Genomic DNA, 15687 nt, shown 5'->3' on the forward strand with positions numbered 1-15687 from the left:
CTCATTGCACCATTACACATAGGCTTTTCAAGCGAAGGACAACCAGAGCTCAAACGCATTTGTGTTGCTCGGGCTAACCGGGATGATGTGTCAGGAAAAAAAGGTGTTTGAGGAAAGGTCTCCATGAAAAGTCTTCTTACAGGGGTCGCACAACAGAAGATTCATTGGTGGCTGTCTGGGTTGGGGGGAAATAAAAGAGAGGGAAATGCATCCATCACACAGCGCAGATCTAAGCTTAGAGGAGCATCCAATCATGGCTCAGAATAAAAGGCTAGGCATAAAAGTCTGCACCGCAAGGTCATTTGAAAAAGAAACAGATAAGATGGAGAGATCAAACGGTAAATCTCTACTGCATGAAGTCTTTGTGGTTCTCACAGGGGACTGTCCCATTAAAGCAGGCCTGTGCTCCACTGAACATCTCCTCTACTTATGAAAATCGCTGTCATCTCCCCCCTCCTGTCCCAAATAGCTATACTCCAAACATTTAAAAACAGGTTTTTGTGGTTAAACCTGTTGCATCATTCAGTTTTGAATTCAGATTTTATTGCAATCCAAGCATCTTTGACAACACTTATGTTTGGCTCTTACAAGAGCTACCGTGTCAACTCAGGTCTTTTGGCTAATTGTAAGCACGTATGGCGAAGAGAACCCTTTTTAAATGCCACACTTAATCAGATACTTAAGGAAACCCATTCATTTTCTATGTTTTTCTTTCTTTTTATCCATCATTTATTTGAACAAATCCCTGCAGGTATATGCGTGTGCAGGTGTGTAAACTGGTGTATATGAGAGTATGTGTGTTCCCTTTGATGGATTGCTTGTCAGAAGGCACCAGGAGCGCTTCCTATATGGCTGACTGAAACATTTACTCTCCAGTCACGTTCGCTGGGTTTGGTCTTACCTTTGAGAAGCTCTCAGCAAATGTGTTAACCCTTCTCACCCAGGCCATTTTGTCTGAGGCCAAAGGTTTGGTTTGTGAGATTCCCTTTTCCCTCATACTACCAGTCAGGGTGTAGCCGAAGCCATCACTGCATCCATATCGTGTGCAATTGTCATGACAGAGGTGCTATGTTTGGTGCCGTTACTATGGCAGGGGATCAATGCCTTCGTCCACTCCCACGTCCTCCCAACTCCTTTGACCGTGATGCTTTTCATCCCTGTCTGACTGCTCTGCGCACACCGTGATAGTTATATGTCAACTTTGATGGTCCCATCATGCTTACAGGAAGTCAGACACACCGTTAGCTCATTGCCTCACCTTTACACCACACTCACAGACACACATACCCTCTTCCACCTGCTCAGTGCTGCCGTTTATCACCTATCCTTTCCTCTTTTCACTTCTTCTGGTGAGGGGGTGCAGACTTGGCCGGCGTGTTTTGTGATGATCACAATCACTTCGATGTGTCATTTATTCTCCTGAGTGCTTCAATACTTATCTCAGTCTAGACACAGCCAAAAACTGAGCTGTAATACACCCAGTACGTCAAGCCAACTGGAGGGCCAGAAATATTCACTTCGACCACATTTATGGCATGGCTTATGACGTTGCCACATTCCAAATGAATAAAATTAAATATATCAAATTATTATACTATAAAATATTATTAAAATATTAATAATATTTTAATAATTACACACACACACACACACACACACACACAGTGCTGGTCAGAATTATCCTGGAAAAGGATTAACAATGCAGATACATTTTTTATTTGCCCAAGGGGGCAACTTTTTGATTAAGGGGAATCACATTATGAAATACATATTTTTTCTCCAAAACACGTTGGGAACAATTATGTGCCCCCTTTTATTAAATATTTTGGTCAGATGAAACAAAATAAAATTGCTTTTTGGCAGCAAACACTTAATATGGGTTTGGTGCACACAGGGATAAAAAAGTACCCTATGTGTAAAATGAAATACTCTGCTGTATCTTTAATGCTTGTCGGCCTAATTTTCTGCCAGAGGTCCTGTCCTGGACATCTTGTTCAGATACATGGCATCATGGATTCGATCAAATACCAACAGATAAAAAATCAAAACCTGACAACCTCTGCTAGAAATCTTATAACGGGCCATGTTTGGATCTTCCAACAGGACAGTGATCCAAAAACAAACATCAAAATCAAAACAAAAATGGGTCACTGAGCACAAAACCAAGCATCTGCAATGGCCATCCCAGTCCCTGACCTGAACCCTATAGAAAATGAGTGGGCTCAACTGAAAAGAAGAAGCGCCAACATGGATTTGGGAATCTGAAGGATCTGGAGAGATTCTGTATGGAGGAATGGTCTCTGATCTCTTGTCAGGTGTTCTCCAAACTCATCAGGCATTGTAGGATAAGACTCAGAGCTGTTATCTTGGAAAAAGGAGGTTGCAAAAAGTATTAAGTAAAGTAAAAGGGGGCAAATAATTGTTCCTAATGTGTTTTGGAGAAAAACATTTATTTCATAATGTGATTTTCCTCCCACTTTTAATTATTTTACTTCAATAAAAGGTTAGATTTTAGCTTTAAAAAAAAATTTTTTTTGTAAAATATCAAAAGGATAAACAATGTAGATTTATTTTTTACAGCCATCCTTGATCATATTTACCAAGGTGGCAAATAATTCTGACCAGCACTGTATATATATATATATATATATATATATATATATATATATATATATATATTTCTGGCCCTCCAGTTGGCTTGACGTACTGGGTGTATAACATTTTTTTTTTATATAAAAACCTATATATATATGCAATATCACACAAGTAGGATAACGATATGGCTCTATATATCAGCACGGCTGTGATTCAGTCGTAGGCACGAGGCCGCAGGCCATTAAAAGTTTGGGGTCTGTTAGGGTGCATTTATTTGATCAAACATTAAGTAAAACTGTAACCATTATGTTCTGTTAGTGTCATCATCATGGACTTTTAGTGTGTTTTCAATTTTCATCATGTGTTACTTTGCTCAGTTTTCCCGCTCCTCATTTGTGTTCATTGGCTTCTGCTGTGTCCTATTAACTATCCTCATTTGTGTTTGCTTTGTAAGTTGATCTATCATATTCATTCTCTCTTCGGTCTATGTTACATTTAGTGTGTGTTGCCCTTCCTGTCTGTTTATTCTTCGTATTATCGTCATTAAACTTTGTGCTGGAATTATACTCATCGGGCCCAATTTTAACGATCTAAGCGCATGGTCTAAAGCACAGGGCGCAAGTTCACTTAGGGAGTGTCCGAATCCACTTTTGCTTGTTTAACGACGGGAAAATGGTCAGCACGCCAGGCGCATGGTCTCAAAGGGTTGTCCCTATTCTCTTGTGTTTTGGGATTTACGTGCATTAAACCAATCAGAGTCTCATCTCCCATTCTGTTGCGCTTTCGCCATGGCAGATTCGCTATTTACATGATGGAATTTGATAGTGGAAAGACCCAACACGTCTCCAGAGTGCAAAAGGAACTGCTCGTATGCGAGGTAAAAGTGCGCAAGCAGACCATCTACGGGACAAGCCACCATATCTTTATGTACGCAATAATAATCTTTTACATTGTAATCCTTTTAATTTTAATATTTAGCATGTTTGTGCTGTGCGTCCCTGTGTGTTTAATACGCAGAATGTACGCATGTTGTGGACCCGCCTATAGGCACACATTACTTAAATAACAAAAAAAATGTATATATATGTATATATATATATATGTATATATATATATATATATATATATATATATATATATATATATATATATATATATACATATATATACATATTGTGCAACTGACTTTAGACCAGGTTTTAGTTGGTCAATGGCACAGTCTATTTCTGTTGCCTCAAAATAGCAACACGCCAACAATGCGCCAGAACACACCTCGTTTTCAGACCAGCACGCCCATGGGCGCAAATGCATTTGCTATGTAAACAACGTGGCACAGGACTTGAAAATGATAACTGCGTCGGACTGAGACTAGCAAAAAACACTTGCATCTCGCTTGGCGCTGCATTGCGCCGGGTGTAAGATGGGGCTACATCTTCGTCTACCTTCATGCAACCACCTGTGACAAAAACAGCAATATTGTGGAATGCTACAGTATTACAATTTAAAAAAAGTGTTTTCTATGTTAATACATTTTAAAATGTGATTTATTCTTCTTCTTTTTTTTTTTTTTTTTAGAGCTGCATCAGACATTACTTCAGTTTTTAGTGTCACATGGTCCTTCAGAAGTCATTCTGATATGCTGATTTGGTGCTCAAAAAACATTTATTATTATTATCAATGTTAGAAATGTTTTCAGGATTTTTTTTTTTTTTTTTATTATCATATATGTGGTTAAAAGGCATATGGCGATTATAAATATTTTCTCATGAAGCTATTTTTTAGTATGTGACTTGTTTACTTGCCTTTCTGTCATTTTTTTTTTCATTTTTTTTTTTTTCTAAGTGAGAATAAAACAGAAGAGAGCAGAACTCCAGGCAGATCTTCTCTGGTGGTATTTTTCTGGTTTGACAGCACATGCCACCGTTCTGACAGGCCTCATGTCTGTCTAGTTATATATTTTCAATGCAACTAGATCAACTTTATTTTTATTTGACTTGTTCTTACAAACAGCGCTTGGAATGTGAGAAAAAATGTCCACCTTCACCATGTCCTCTTGACGTATTGTCCCTCTCAGTGTAACTTATAACTTACTCTGTCTTGTTTAATTTTGTTCTGACTATCTAGGGGACAATTAAAAATGTGAAGTGTAGCAATTTGTCTATCCCGCACACATTTCCTAAGAACTAATTAAAATGAATCAATGACATGGCACTTCAAAATGGCTGCATATGTCAAAGCCATCAGCAGCAAGCAAAGGACACTCTTAATTGTTTTTTTCCTGTGGTTCTTGTAAACAGCTTGTCAAGGACTGCACTCAAGCATCCATGTTACACAAGCCTTTTTTTTTTCTCCTCTGCCTCAAATGCCTTTCACAAACACATACTTTACAACCCTTGCCGCCCTGCTGCCACATTAACTCACCCCAGGCTGGTAGCATGTTGTGTTAAGTGTTGGTTGTCTTGCTGTCTCATCAAAGGCCATTAATTGTGGCACCAAAGCGATGGTCACTTACACTACATCAGCCTGAGGCCTCTTTTCCAGGAAGGAATCAGATTTCAAAACATTGACAGCCGTAAGTAGAGTCTCTCATGTCTTCCTCGCTGGCCTTTTTAAAGCAACTAGTCATTCCTTTAGCTGGCAAAGCCTGTCATACGATAAACAGAATGCCAGATTTGGGTAAATCAGATGTGCCAATATTTTCCCCTTTATACAACCCAATGTTTTGAGTGTGAATGTGAATGAATAGCCGTTAGGAGAACAGATCAGGTGGATATAGAGTGCTAGATGAGACTATTTTATTATTTATAGTCTCCTTGACTAAGCCTCTCAGCAACATTCATGTCCCTTGATAAACAACACAGAGAAAACACCCTTTTCAATTATACCTCCAGCTGTAAATCATGCAGGAATGAGTGGCGGCCTGAAAATTACACCCTTCCATATGACAGGCGGGGATGCACACACCTTGATATCCTTCTCCTGCTGATAGCTTTTAGCATTTGTCGTAAATGTCCACCTGTATCGAAAACGAGACAAGCTTTGCTGTTATGAGCGTAAATTGGCCTCAGTCCAGCATGTTTCAGCAGACTCTAGTGGACATTTTGACTTGCCTCCTGTACCGTGATTCACAGTTCCTGAGCAAGCCTGAGCTATTATCCCTGCCAGTTGGTTTAGGCCGCAATTTGAGGAGAACGATGGCTCCTTGATGAGAGCCTTCAAGACTGGTAATACATGTCTGACCAATGCATTTCAATCACGGGGGTCAACTTGACTCAATCATTCCAGCTGCTGGCATGGGTCTGTTATTTTAACATTCACATTGTATTGTATGAGTCAAACTGACTCGTTGGCTCTTTATAATATTTTCCAAGAATTGTGTCCTTTTAAAATTGTATATTAAAATAATTGAATAATAATTAACAGGGCTTTAGACTAACACTGGTTCCCCATGTTCTACAGATGGTGGTACTAGCAGGGGGGCCATTAAATAGAAAAATGAAAGGAAACCAATAATAACAGTCACATTGCTATTTGATTTTTTTCAAATGCAATTAACAATAGTATTGCATATTTTGTACTCTCAGAAATGGATAGTTTACTTGATACTGATTGGTCAGTGCAGCATTGCAGCTGTGGTTGTTCTGTGATATAGTATTCATTTTTTACCGGTTCACCACTGTGCACCCATAATGGATTTTGTTTTATTTTTAGCATGCATAGCAACAACGCAAGTTATTATTGCATAATATGGTACTGTACCTTTTAGTATGTAATGTTATACAAGTCTTTTTGGTGGCAAATTCTGAAGCCATTTTTTTTCTGAAAGTTCCAATTGTGATCCCATTCCAGATGCCACAGATTCAGCAGATGACATGAGTAAATAGCTTTCAGCAGGAAGCTGAGTGGTACCATGATGGGATACCCATTTTTCCAGCCACGGATCCTGCCAAGCTCAGCTGCACACCCAAAACAAGCCCATTTTAGCCATAGAACCACTCATTATCCCAGATCTCTTTGTCTGACATTGCTTTGAAATGATAGAAACTGTGAAGAATTTCTGTGGATATGGGAATTTCTACATGAAACATATGCCAATGAATTTTTTAAAAGGTCTATGATTCTGTTTATTGATCAGAATCTAGATATTGGCCAGAATCCTGATGTTGGTGTGTGACTGCATTCCGAGTGCTCAAGTCTAAATCTCTTTAGACCTATGTTGGTTCTTGCCAGCTTCATCACATTCAGCCACTGCACTGATAGTATCTGCCTCAGACAGCATGCCTATGGACCTCCAACGGTCCTCTAACCGACTGTTTGATGCACACAAAACTGGCAAACTCTAATCTGATTGGCTGACTTTTCTGTATTTCCTGGAGTAAAGACAAACAGGTGGTGTTGTTGTTTTTTTTTTGTTTTTTTTTTTTTGCTTCCTTTTTCTTTCCCCCACCTGGAAACAAAGTCATGTTTACAAGGTACCAAATTGACACAACAAGTGTTTGAGGATGAAGTTATCACTGGATCTGCCAAATTTTGTCAGATCCCAGTAGATCTTTGAAATATTTTTAGTTAACTGGATGAGCAGACTGGTATTATTCTGCTTTGTTTTCTGACACGAAACTCTCGAATGAATGGATTCCTTCTAAAATGACTAAAATTATCCAGCAACATTTTTCAGAGCAACTGAGTAATACACACTTTTTATTGAAATTGAATTGTTTTGCTTTGTTTATTCTGTAACACTTTATTTTAAATGATTAACTGAACATAGTAAAGACATATTAACCATTATCTATGAATTTGTTAAGCTTTAACAATTAATAATTCTAATAATAATTAATGATGAGTTCACCATAAAATGAAAATGAAGTCATCATTTACTCACCTTTGTTTTGTTCTAATGCCGTACATTTATTTTAGGGTGAAATATCCCTTTTACTGAACATGTATTAAGGGCATGTTATTATTTACAACTTATCAAACATTTGAAGGACAAATAAGCAGAAATAAGCCAATAATTCATGGTTAACTGAATGTATAAAATGCCTTTTAGCATTACACTTTATTTATAGTCCACTTCAGACATTCTACTAACTAAAGTAACTTTGACACTGCATGCCAACTAGCTCTATCTAGAGTATTTAGACTGTAGTAGACTAGACTGTTTGGTTATGGTTAGGTTTAGGGTTAGTTTAATAAGTTAATAAGGCATGTACTTGCAAAGTTACTTCAAGTCAGAATGTCTGTTGGGGGAGCATCAAAATTAAGTGTTAGCAGATATTAAGCAGAAAGTGTACTCTAGTGTCTACTCTCAGAAACTCTAATGATTGCTAGTTGACATGGATTTGCAAAGATACTTATAGTCAGCAGAATGTCTTTAGCCGGGTGCACACTGTGCGATTTTGGCTATGAATTGGCTGTCTGAGACAAATTTAGCAAATCCTAAAAGATTCCTCTGATCCTAGGCTAAAATCTGAAGTCTTCTGGAGTGATCGTTAGTTTGATATATTTACCGACAGCTGATTAATGACCGTTGCAATCAAATTGTACCTCCGATGAAATTCTGGCAGTGTCAGAAAATTTGACTCACATTCCTGCAGTGTGACTTCTCCTATGACGACCGTCAAATTGTCTTCATTTTTCAAGACAAGCCATGACCAAAATTAACATTAGAGATTTCTTTGTAGCCACCTTCTCAATCCCGCGTGTAATGCAGTTCACATCACCGAACCTATCATTGATTAATGATGTAAAACTCCGGACAAGTTTTCTTGAGTGCATCCGTTTTTAGCGCGTCTTGACTATCGTACAGTCTGACATTAATGACAACTGAGATCCTACAGTGTTACATGGCTTACAGCGATGATAATGTTCGTACAGTCTGACAAGCAAAAATCGTAAAGGACTATTATAAATTGCACAGTGTGCATCCGGCTTAAGATCAAGGAAAGATTTTTTTTCTTAATTCATGGCCCCTTTAAATGGTTTTAATGCACGCCTCCCAGCCATTTAGAATTGAGTATTCAGAGAGACCATAAGATATAAAAAAGACATTTTTAGAAAAAAAGTCAATGGTCTAATGTTGTCTGTTTCCAAACATTGTTAAAATAACTTATTCTGAGTTCCACAGAAGAAAGAAATTTATATTTGTTTGGAACGACATGAAGATGAGTAAATGTTGACAGAATTTAAAAGATTTTGGTCGAACAATTCCAATAAACAGTGATTTGAATAATTTCCATATGCTGGTTTTGACAAACCTGCTAAAAAGTGAATATTACTTAGCAATAATATTCTGAATATTCAGTAACAACTAAAGCCCAGATAGTGATATATGTGTGCTTTGAGCTATATCATGTAGAGAACACAACATTTAAAGACATTCACTCAATAAAATGAAATGACCTGACAAGTATAATATAATTGTCCTACTTCGAATTGATTCACACCGTTCGGTAACTGTTGGCACAGAGTGTGATCGCGCTAAAACTACTGTGGATATGCCAGCGTATAATGATGCCACCGCAGACAGAAGCACAGAGAAGCACAGCATGGCCCAGGGCTATATAGGAGCAAAAGCACTGAGATGTAAACAGCTTGGAAGTGGCCTGGCCCGGGGACATGTGGTGGCCTGCTCAGGGTGATGCTTCCCCCATATTCCTCAGTGACTTCATGAATATACATGAAACCCCAGTCATGCAGGGGAGGGAAGTTCATGCATGGACACCTATCTAACAGAGAGGATTCTGCTCTCCCAAAACTCTGCCATAGTACAGCTGACAATACAGCACATCAGTGATTATCCACCGCCCACCCAAAGCCCACTTCATAAGGAGGTTTGGTATTGATTTTCTTTCATGGCATCCATGTATGCAGTAAGTACAAAGAGCAGTTTCCCTTTATTTTTTTCATTAGGCCCAATGCCCCGGTGCAGTGTTTCAAGCATGCAGTTGACATTTCTCCAGACACAAATACGATTTTTATGGCTGTTCTGTTTGAGATCCCCAAACATCTCCCATGGCTGGAAAAGCAATGAAGCATCCTTGATTTCCCAAATGCGATGGAAGAAATGTCATAATATTTAGATTAATGTACGGCAGAATTGCATCAAGCTAAGTATTATCTCCGACTTGGTCAATGCGATCACAACTCTTTGTATGGTTTGTCAGGGACCCTTAAAAAGTTTTGTACTAAAAGAAAGAATCTCTCTCATTTTCACTCATCTTTTTTAGATTATGCAGATAACATCTAAAAATCAAGTTTCCACAAGTTTCCACTGCCCAAGGGTGTCACTGACCCGTACCCACGAGTCTTGGACTTTGCGGTGCAATACATTGCAAGGACAGGCTAATCTGTACTGATTTGGAGCTCAGCCAGTGGAAGGCTCCTCTAATCCCTCATTCTTTTTTATCAGAGGAGGAGAGGCAAATTTCACTTCTGCACAAGAGGGGGAAAGGAGCTATTTCATGCCTCACTGACTCTACTGTGTTTTTTTTTAGTTTTTTTTGGTTGTCTTCTCTTTTTTAGGCCTTATTTTATATGCTGCATCGCAGCATTCTGTGAAAAACCCAGATGTGTGTGTGTGTGTTTTTTTTTTTTTTTAGGGGTACAGAGATACTGGAAAGACAATATTGCCAATTAGCATATTGGCCCTTAGTTGTACTGTGTTAACACCATTGCTCTTTCATAGAAAAAAAAAAAGAGGTCTTTAAACTTATTAATGCAGCATTCAGCATGTTATATGCATTACAAAGTAAAGACATTCATTACAAAATTCCATTACATTGTTTTCAGTTGGCCTCCCATTCGTAGCAAAACAGAGTGTGGGCTGCCTCCGCCACTCTGCAGTAGTAAAACAGATTAAAGACTTGTACGTACCTGTTCGGATGGTGTGCTTGATGTTCCTACTTTGAGTTTTTTAACTGCTGTCCGGTACAAAGTAGCAAGAGGAAGTGACAACTGCTGTATCATGCAGCTTTCAGCACTCCACAAGTCGACAGTAATGTCTTTATTAATCTCTCTGCCTCTAAGGCAGCTTTGAGAGGAAACACTGAGAAACAAGAGAAATATTCCAGTCCTGGATAAAGATAAAGGGATTGCTTTTATCAAAACATGAATCAGCTGTTTTACGCGAAGGGAGACATAGAGTACCTCCCCAGGGCCAAACGGAGAAAAAGATCATATACTGTTAGCAGCGTTCGGGATTGAGATAAGGAGACTATTGTGCCATCAACATACACATGAATTCTGAGAACACAAACACTGATATTCATTGGTAATGTAATTAAAGCATTTGATAACACAGTGCAGTATGTCACGATCCTGCTGAGAGAAAGGAAGTAGTGCATTACTAGTAACAGATATCCTGTGGGCTGAATTGCTCATATTTCCCTGATCATGTTTCACACGTACTGTATCATCCGAATACATACTGTACACACTCAGGGATGTAAGTAACAGTCATCAGTCATTGAGAAATGCTCAGAAATGTGTCTAACACAAACTTTCTGACACACATGCAGCATTCCACTGGCAGCATTTGTCACGTGTAGCATACAAAGTATTTATTTTAGTGTTGATTTCAGTTATCTTTCTTAACATGAAAATATTTATATCATACAGAGTGCTGCAGGGATAACGTATTTTTGTTGACCAAAACCCGGAAACGACTTAGCATTTTAGCACTTCCAGTTCCATCTTCCCAAAGTCAATGGGTTTTTTCAATGGGTTTTTGGTTAAATGCCTGAAATAAGGTCTGTGGTGAAGACAAGCAAGATATTGTCACATTTTATTCAATGACATAAAATACATCAATAACACCCTCTTGTGATTTTTTTGTATTGAAAAAAGGTGGTTGCTAACAAGTGGCTAAATGGGAATACAGAGGTTGTTGGGGACAGATATACATGGAATTCTCGTTGTCTGTTTATATGGGCTACTAAATGTAAGCCGTCCGCCATATTGGAACGGTTAAATCTGGTCTGTGACCAATCGAGAGCAAGTTGACTGTGCATCTGCAACCTAGTTATTCACATGTATGAATATCTTTCTGCAATAGACATTACAAGAGGACATCACAGCACTTAGTGTATCGTTAATGTAATAATTCTGCATATGGATATTGTAAAGTGACTTATAAATACACAAACCAGCACATTCTCACCACTGAAAGGATATTCCATTTTTTCTGGAATTTTTAGCTCGTGCTTTTTACAGCCATGGGCTGCACAATGCTGTGACATGTTCAATGAAAATTCCTTAATTTATTACAGTGATGAACAGCATCTTGTTAACCATTCCAAGATGGCGGACGCATCGACATGTCTTGATCGCTCAAATGTGGAATCTATATATACATATATGGTCGGGACATTAAACATCATCAGCCGAACAGGTAAACTAATCTACTCACTAGTCCGCTTTCACAGCCTCTTTGTGTTTATAATTGCGCTCTTGCAAACTATTCTAACTCAACCTTTCAGAGAAAATGTTTTTAAACAAAGACTGAAAGTTCTTGGAAGATTACTGATGGTGCTGTGAAGTCATGTGACTGTGGTGTAGTTATTTTATAGCCTATGATTAGCTTTTGACTACTACGATTGTATTCACGTAAAAATATCATAAACGTTGTGTCCATTTGTGAATATTATCACGATGAACAAAACATAGAATCGTAAGCTTTTGTTCCCTTTCAGCTGTTCACGTTCGAGTTAGTCGACGTCGACTGAATGGGATCACGCTTAGGGAGCCTGTCATCTTCAAGTACTATTGAAACGAGCCAATGTAATTGCCGTGGATGATTCGCATCACACACTCCGCCCCCGCAGTGCAGCATAAATACGGAAGTGGATGCACGCACTAGTTGGTTTTTGCTTCGGAGCCGATCGTCTTTGATGTCTCTGAAGAGTACTGTTGTATACAACGAGCGAGTGTGTCTGTGTTTTCCTAGAAAGACTCTCCCGGTGCTGGTGGTTTCTACAGTGCAGTGCAGCGGTGGTCGTGAGCTTTGAGCTCTCAACTGCTGTTTTAACAGCAAGCAAATTTCTAATTGTGTGTGTGTTGACGGTTGGTTGAGGGCGGAAAAGTGAGTGCTTCACTGTTTCAGTTCGCTGAAACAAGTGTTGCCGCTGTCATTCCTTGTGTGTTCCGGCACTGGTGACGGGTCCCATTTTCTAAAAGAGCAACACGGGTGCGTTTGCGTCTTTTTCAAGATGCCATTCCATCCGTGCGTTTCTGTGTGTGGTAGGGCTCTGTCCCCCTCTGATGGTCATGAGAGTTGCATCACATGTCTGGGCTTAAAACACGCTGAAGCAGCTCTTGTGGATGAGTCATGTTCTCATTGCGGGAATATGACCATCTCTGTGTTGAGGTCGAGACTCGCCTTCGTTCGCGAGGGTGGAGTCTCCATCCCCAGGCCCCGCTCTAGTGTTTCTTCTGGCCTACCTTCCCAGAAGAGGCCTGGAGTGCTGTCTGGGCTGGGTGACCTGAGGATTACAGTGAGGGGTAATCCACCCGGCAAAGCCCCGTGGAACCCTCACTCCTCTTTCGCACCGCAGCCGGTGGAGCTCCCCGATGAGCGTGCTGGTCCCTCTGTAGTTAACCGACCAGCCATTTTATTCGGGGCCCCTCCAGAGGACAGGATGTCCATTGCAGCATCGGAGGGTGAGCTGGCCTCTGGAGATGACAACTCGGCTGCGCTGCCTCCCTCTGGGAGACCAGCGTTGCCCGAGCCGGATCCAGAGATGGCAGCTATGCTTAAAAAGGCCGCTGAGGCGGTAGGGCTCGAGTGGAACGAACCACCATGTCCCGAACCGTCTTGTTTGGAAGATTGGTTTCTCGGAGCGGGTCGGTCTGGCCCCTGGCCCGATTTTGTGGAAGCCTAAAATGCTTCCCAACCAGTCCAGCTTGCCCCAAATTGTACCGTCAGATTCGGCTTGCGATTAATTTCGCTTGGCTTCCGCCCAGGCTCAGTGATATTCATCATACCTGGGTGTTGAGCAGAGATGCTCCTAAAAAATTGTGAGATTCATCACACCTAGGTGTTGAGCAGTGCCCCTGTCCTGTGTGTCCACGTCGCAGTCCTACTGGCAAAGGACAAGATGCAGCCGCTCCCTCCAGCCGATATGAAGACTGGCTTCCATAAGCCCGTACTTCATTATCAAGTTAAAATAATTTTTTTTCAAATTGATTCATTTTTAAATGGCTTCTAATTTAGTAAGCATTAGGTGAAATGAATATAAAACTCTCTAATACCACCACGTGGTATTCACAATCTTTAAATTAAAAAGTGTGATGTGATATATCCACCATCGGCCACTCTGCTCTCTAAGATATCTGCATCTGCCATCAAAAAATCCTTATTGGTCCACACCAATCATTTCATCCATAGTTTTTTTTTTTTTTTTTTTTTTTACATTTGCTTTTTTTTTTTTTTTTTTTTATTCTTCTCAAAGAGAAGTTGCAGTACACCATATTCCTCACTGGAGTAAATACATAAGGGCTTCACTTGTGTTGCTCCAGGGAGACGTGGAGATACACCTTTACTTAGGTCTGAATCAAGCCGTGCACATGGCAGTACTCACAGTGGACGTTTTTCCTGCTGCTTCCGACAGCTCCAGATACCTGTAGTTGTAGCACAGGCACGCTTGCTGGTCAGATGCTTACCAAGCTGTCAATGTGCTGTGGAACATGCTTTACAAACAATTACCACACCATCTGCACTGTCAGTGAGCTGTTTAGCATTAGCGTTTCAGTTTCTCTCGCACTCTCTTTTGTGTGTCTTTCTCTTTTGTGCTTCTTAGTTTTCCTCTTTCTTCTCAATTCATCCAAGCCATGGGTTAATGAAGAGGAGGTTAGGAGAGCAGCTTGGATTTTTTGTTTGTCTGACTTTCTTTCGTTTTGATCTTGTTAAGGCTTGAAGCTGTGATGTTTTTTTTCATCGTGGAAGTCTCACAGCACGAGCGAGCGCTTTTGCACATCAGAACAACAAAACACACTTTTATGAGTTTATTCCAGAGAAGCTCTTATACCATGGCCGGAGGTATTATTGAAACATTGGTAGGGTGAGAATAAAATATTTGTTCTCAAAGAAAACAAGTTCAGAGCGTGGACACAGCGGTGCGATAAATGGAAACAATTGATTAATTTGTTATTTTTGTTTATTGAAGATGATTGTTTTCTCTTTTGCTTCACAGGTACATCAGTAATGAGAGTAACTGCAACGGATGCGGATGATCCGGTGTATGGAAACAGTGCCAAACTGGTATACAGCATTCTGGAAGGCCAACCTTATTTCTCCATCGACCAATCCACTGGCAAGTTAGCTACATTAAATCCAAAAAGTTGACCCACAATGACTAGATGGTCATGAATCATTCAAATTATTATTATGATTATTTTGCCTATGAATAGCTTGGAAATTGGTGTAAGATGAAGCAGAACCTGATTTCACCAAGTACAACATGTTCCTGGATCAACATTCCAATCAACCAATCAGATTTGAGGGACCAGTTTACAGTTCATGCTTCCAACCAGAATTAGGTGCTTATACATCAGTGTTTTCAACCTATCATTTCCCTCTGATTTTAGGGATAACTTATGGGTACGGTTAATATGTTAATATGTTGACCCAGGAACATGTCTAACTCTGCCAAATCAGGACGTGCGTAAGATGGAGGTCCCTTCGTTTACCAAGACGAGTTTAAGGTGTTAGATAATTTATTATTATTATAATCATTGTTATTATGATCATCATTATGGGAGACAGGAAAGAAATATTAGAGAAAGACCAAATAAACAAGATCATTTTACCTGAAGGACACATGCAGATGCTGATTTTGTTCTGTAATAGCGCACAAAGCAATTTGCAGCTTCTGATTTAAATGACAGGGCTATCTTTGAATTCCATCTGCATTCTGCTTCCTTTTCAACCTTGACTTTGTTTTTCCCTAATTGCATTTTCAGCTGACTTGTTAACAGTGTGTCTGTAAGCAACATGATTAAATAATGGTGAAATTACATTAATAAGCAATGAGATGGAAATGAACAGTTCGTAATTTGGAAAAACAACAGACAATAAACAAGTCTTTAAAAGAC

The 15687-nt window shown here is 39.6% G+C and overlaps 1 protein-coding gene across 3 annotated transcripts in view; it reads left to right on the plus strand.

Annotated features, from left to right (window-relative positions):
- cdh8 (cadherin 8) overlaps positions 1–15687 on the plus strand; it is a 406841-nt gene that overhangs the window by 52057 nt on the left and 339097 nt on the right. For 2 of the 3 annotated variants that reach the window (XR_014203789.1, XM_082162158.1), the window contains exon 4: positions 14787–14906. Coding sequence is in view for 2 of the 3 variants with exons in the window: in XM_082162158.1 (XP_082018284.1) it covers positions 14787–14906 (120 nt within the window). In the remaining variant the exon portion in view is untranslated. Of the gene's footprint in view, positions 1–11488; positions 11987–14786; positions 14907–15687 lie in introns of those variants that run through there. The other variant, XM_082162159.1, reaches the window with a different exon arrangement.

This window comes from Leuciscus leuciscus (assembly GCF_965113295.1).
Source record: "Leuciscus leuciscus genome assembly, chromosome: 2".
Classification (NCBI taxonomy): domain Eukaryota; kingdom Metazoa; phylum Chordata; class Actinopteri; order Cypriniformes; family Leuciscidae; genus Leuciscus; species Leuciscus leuciscus.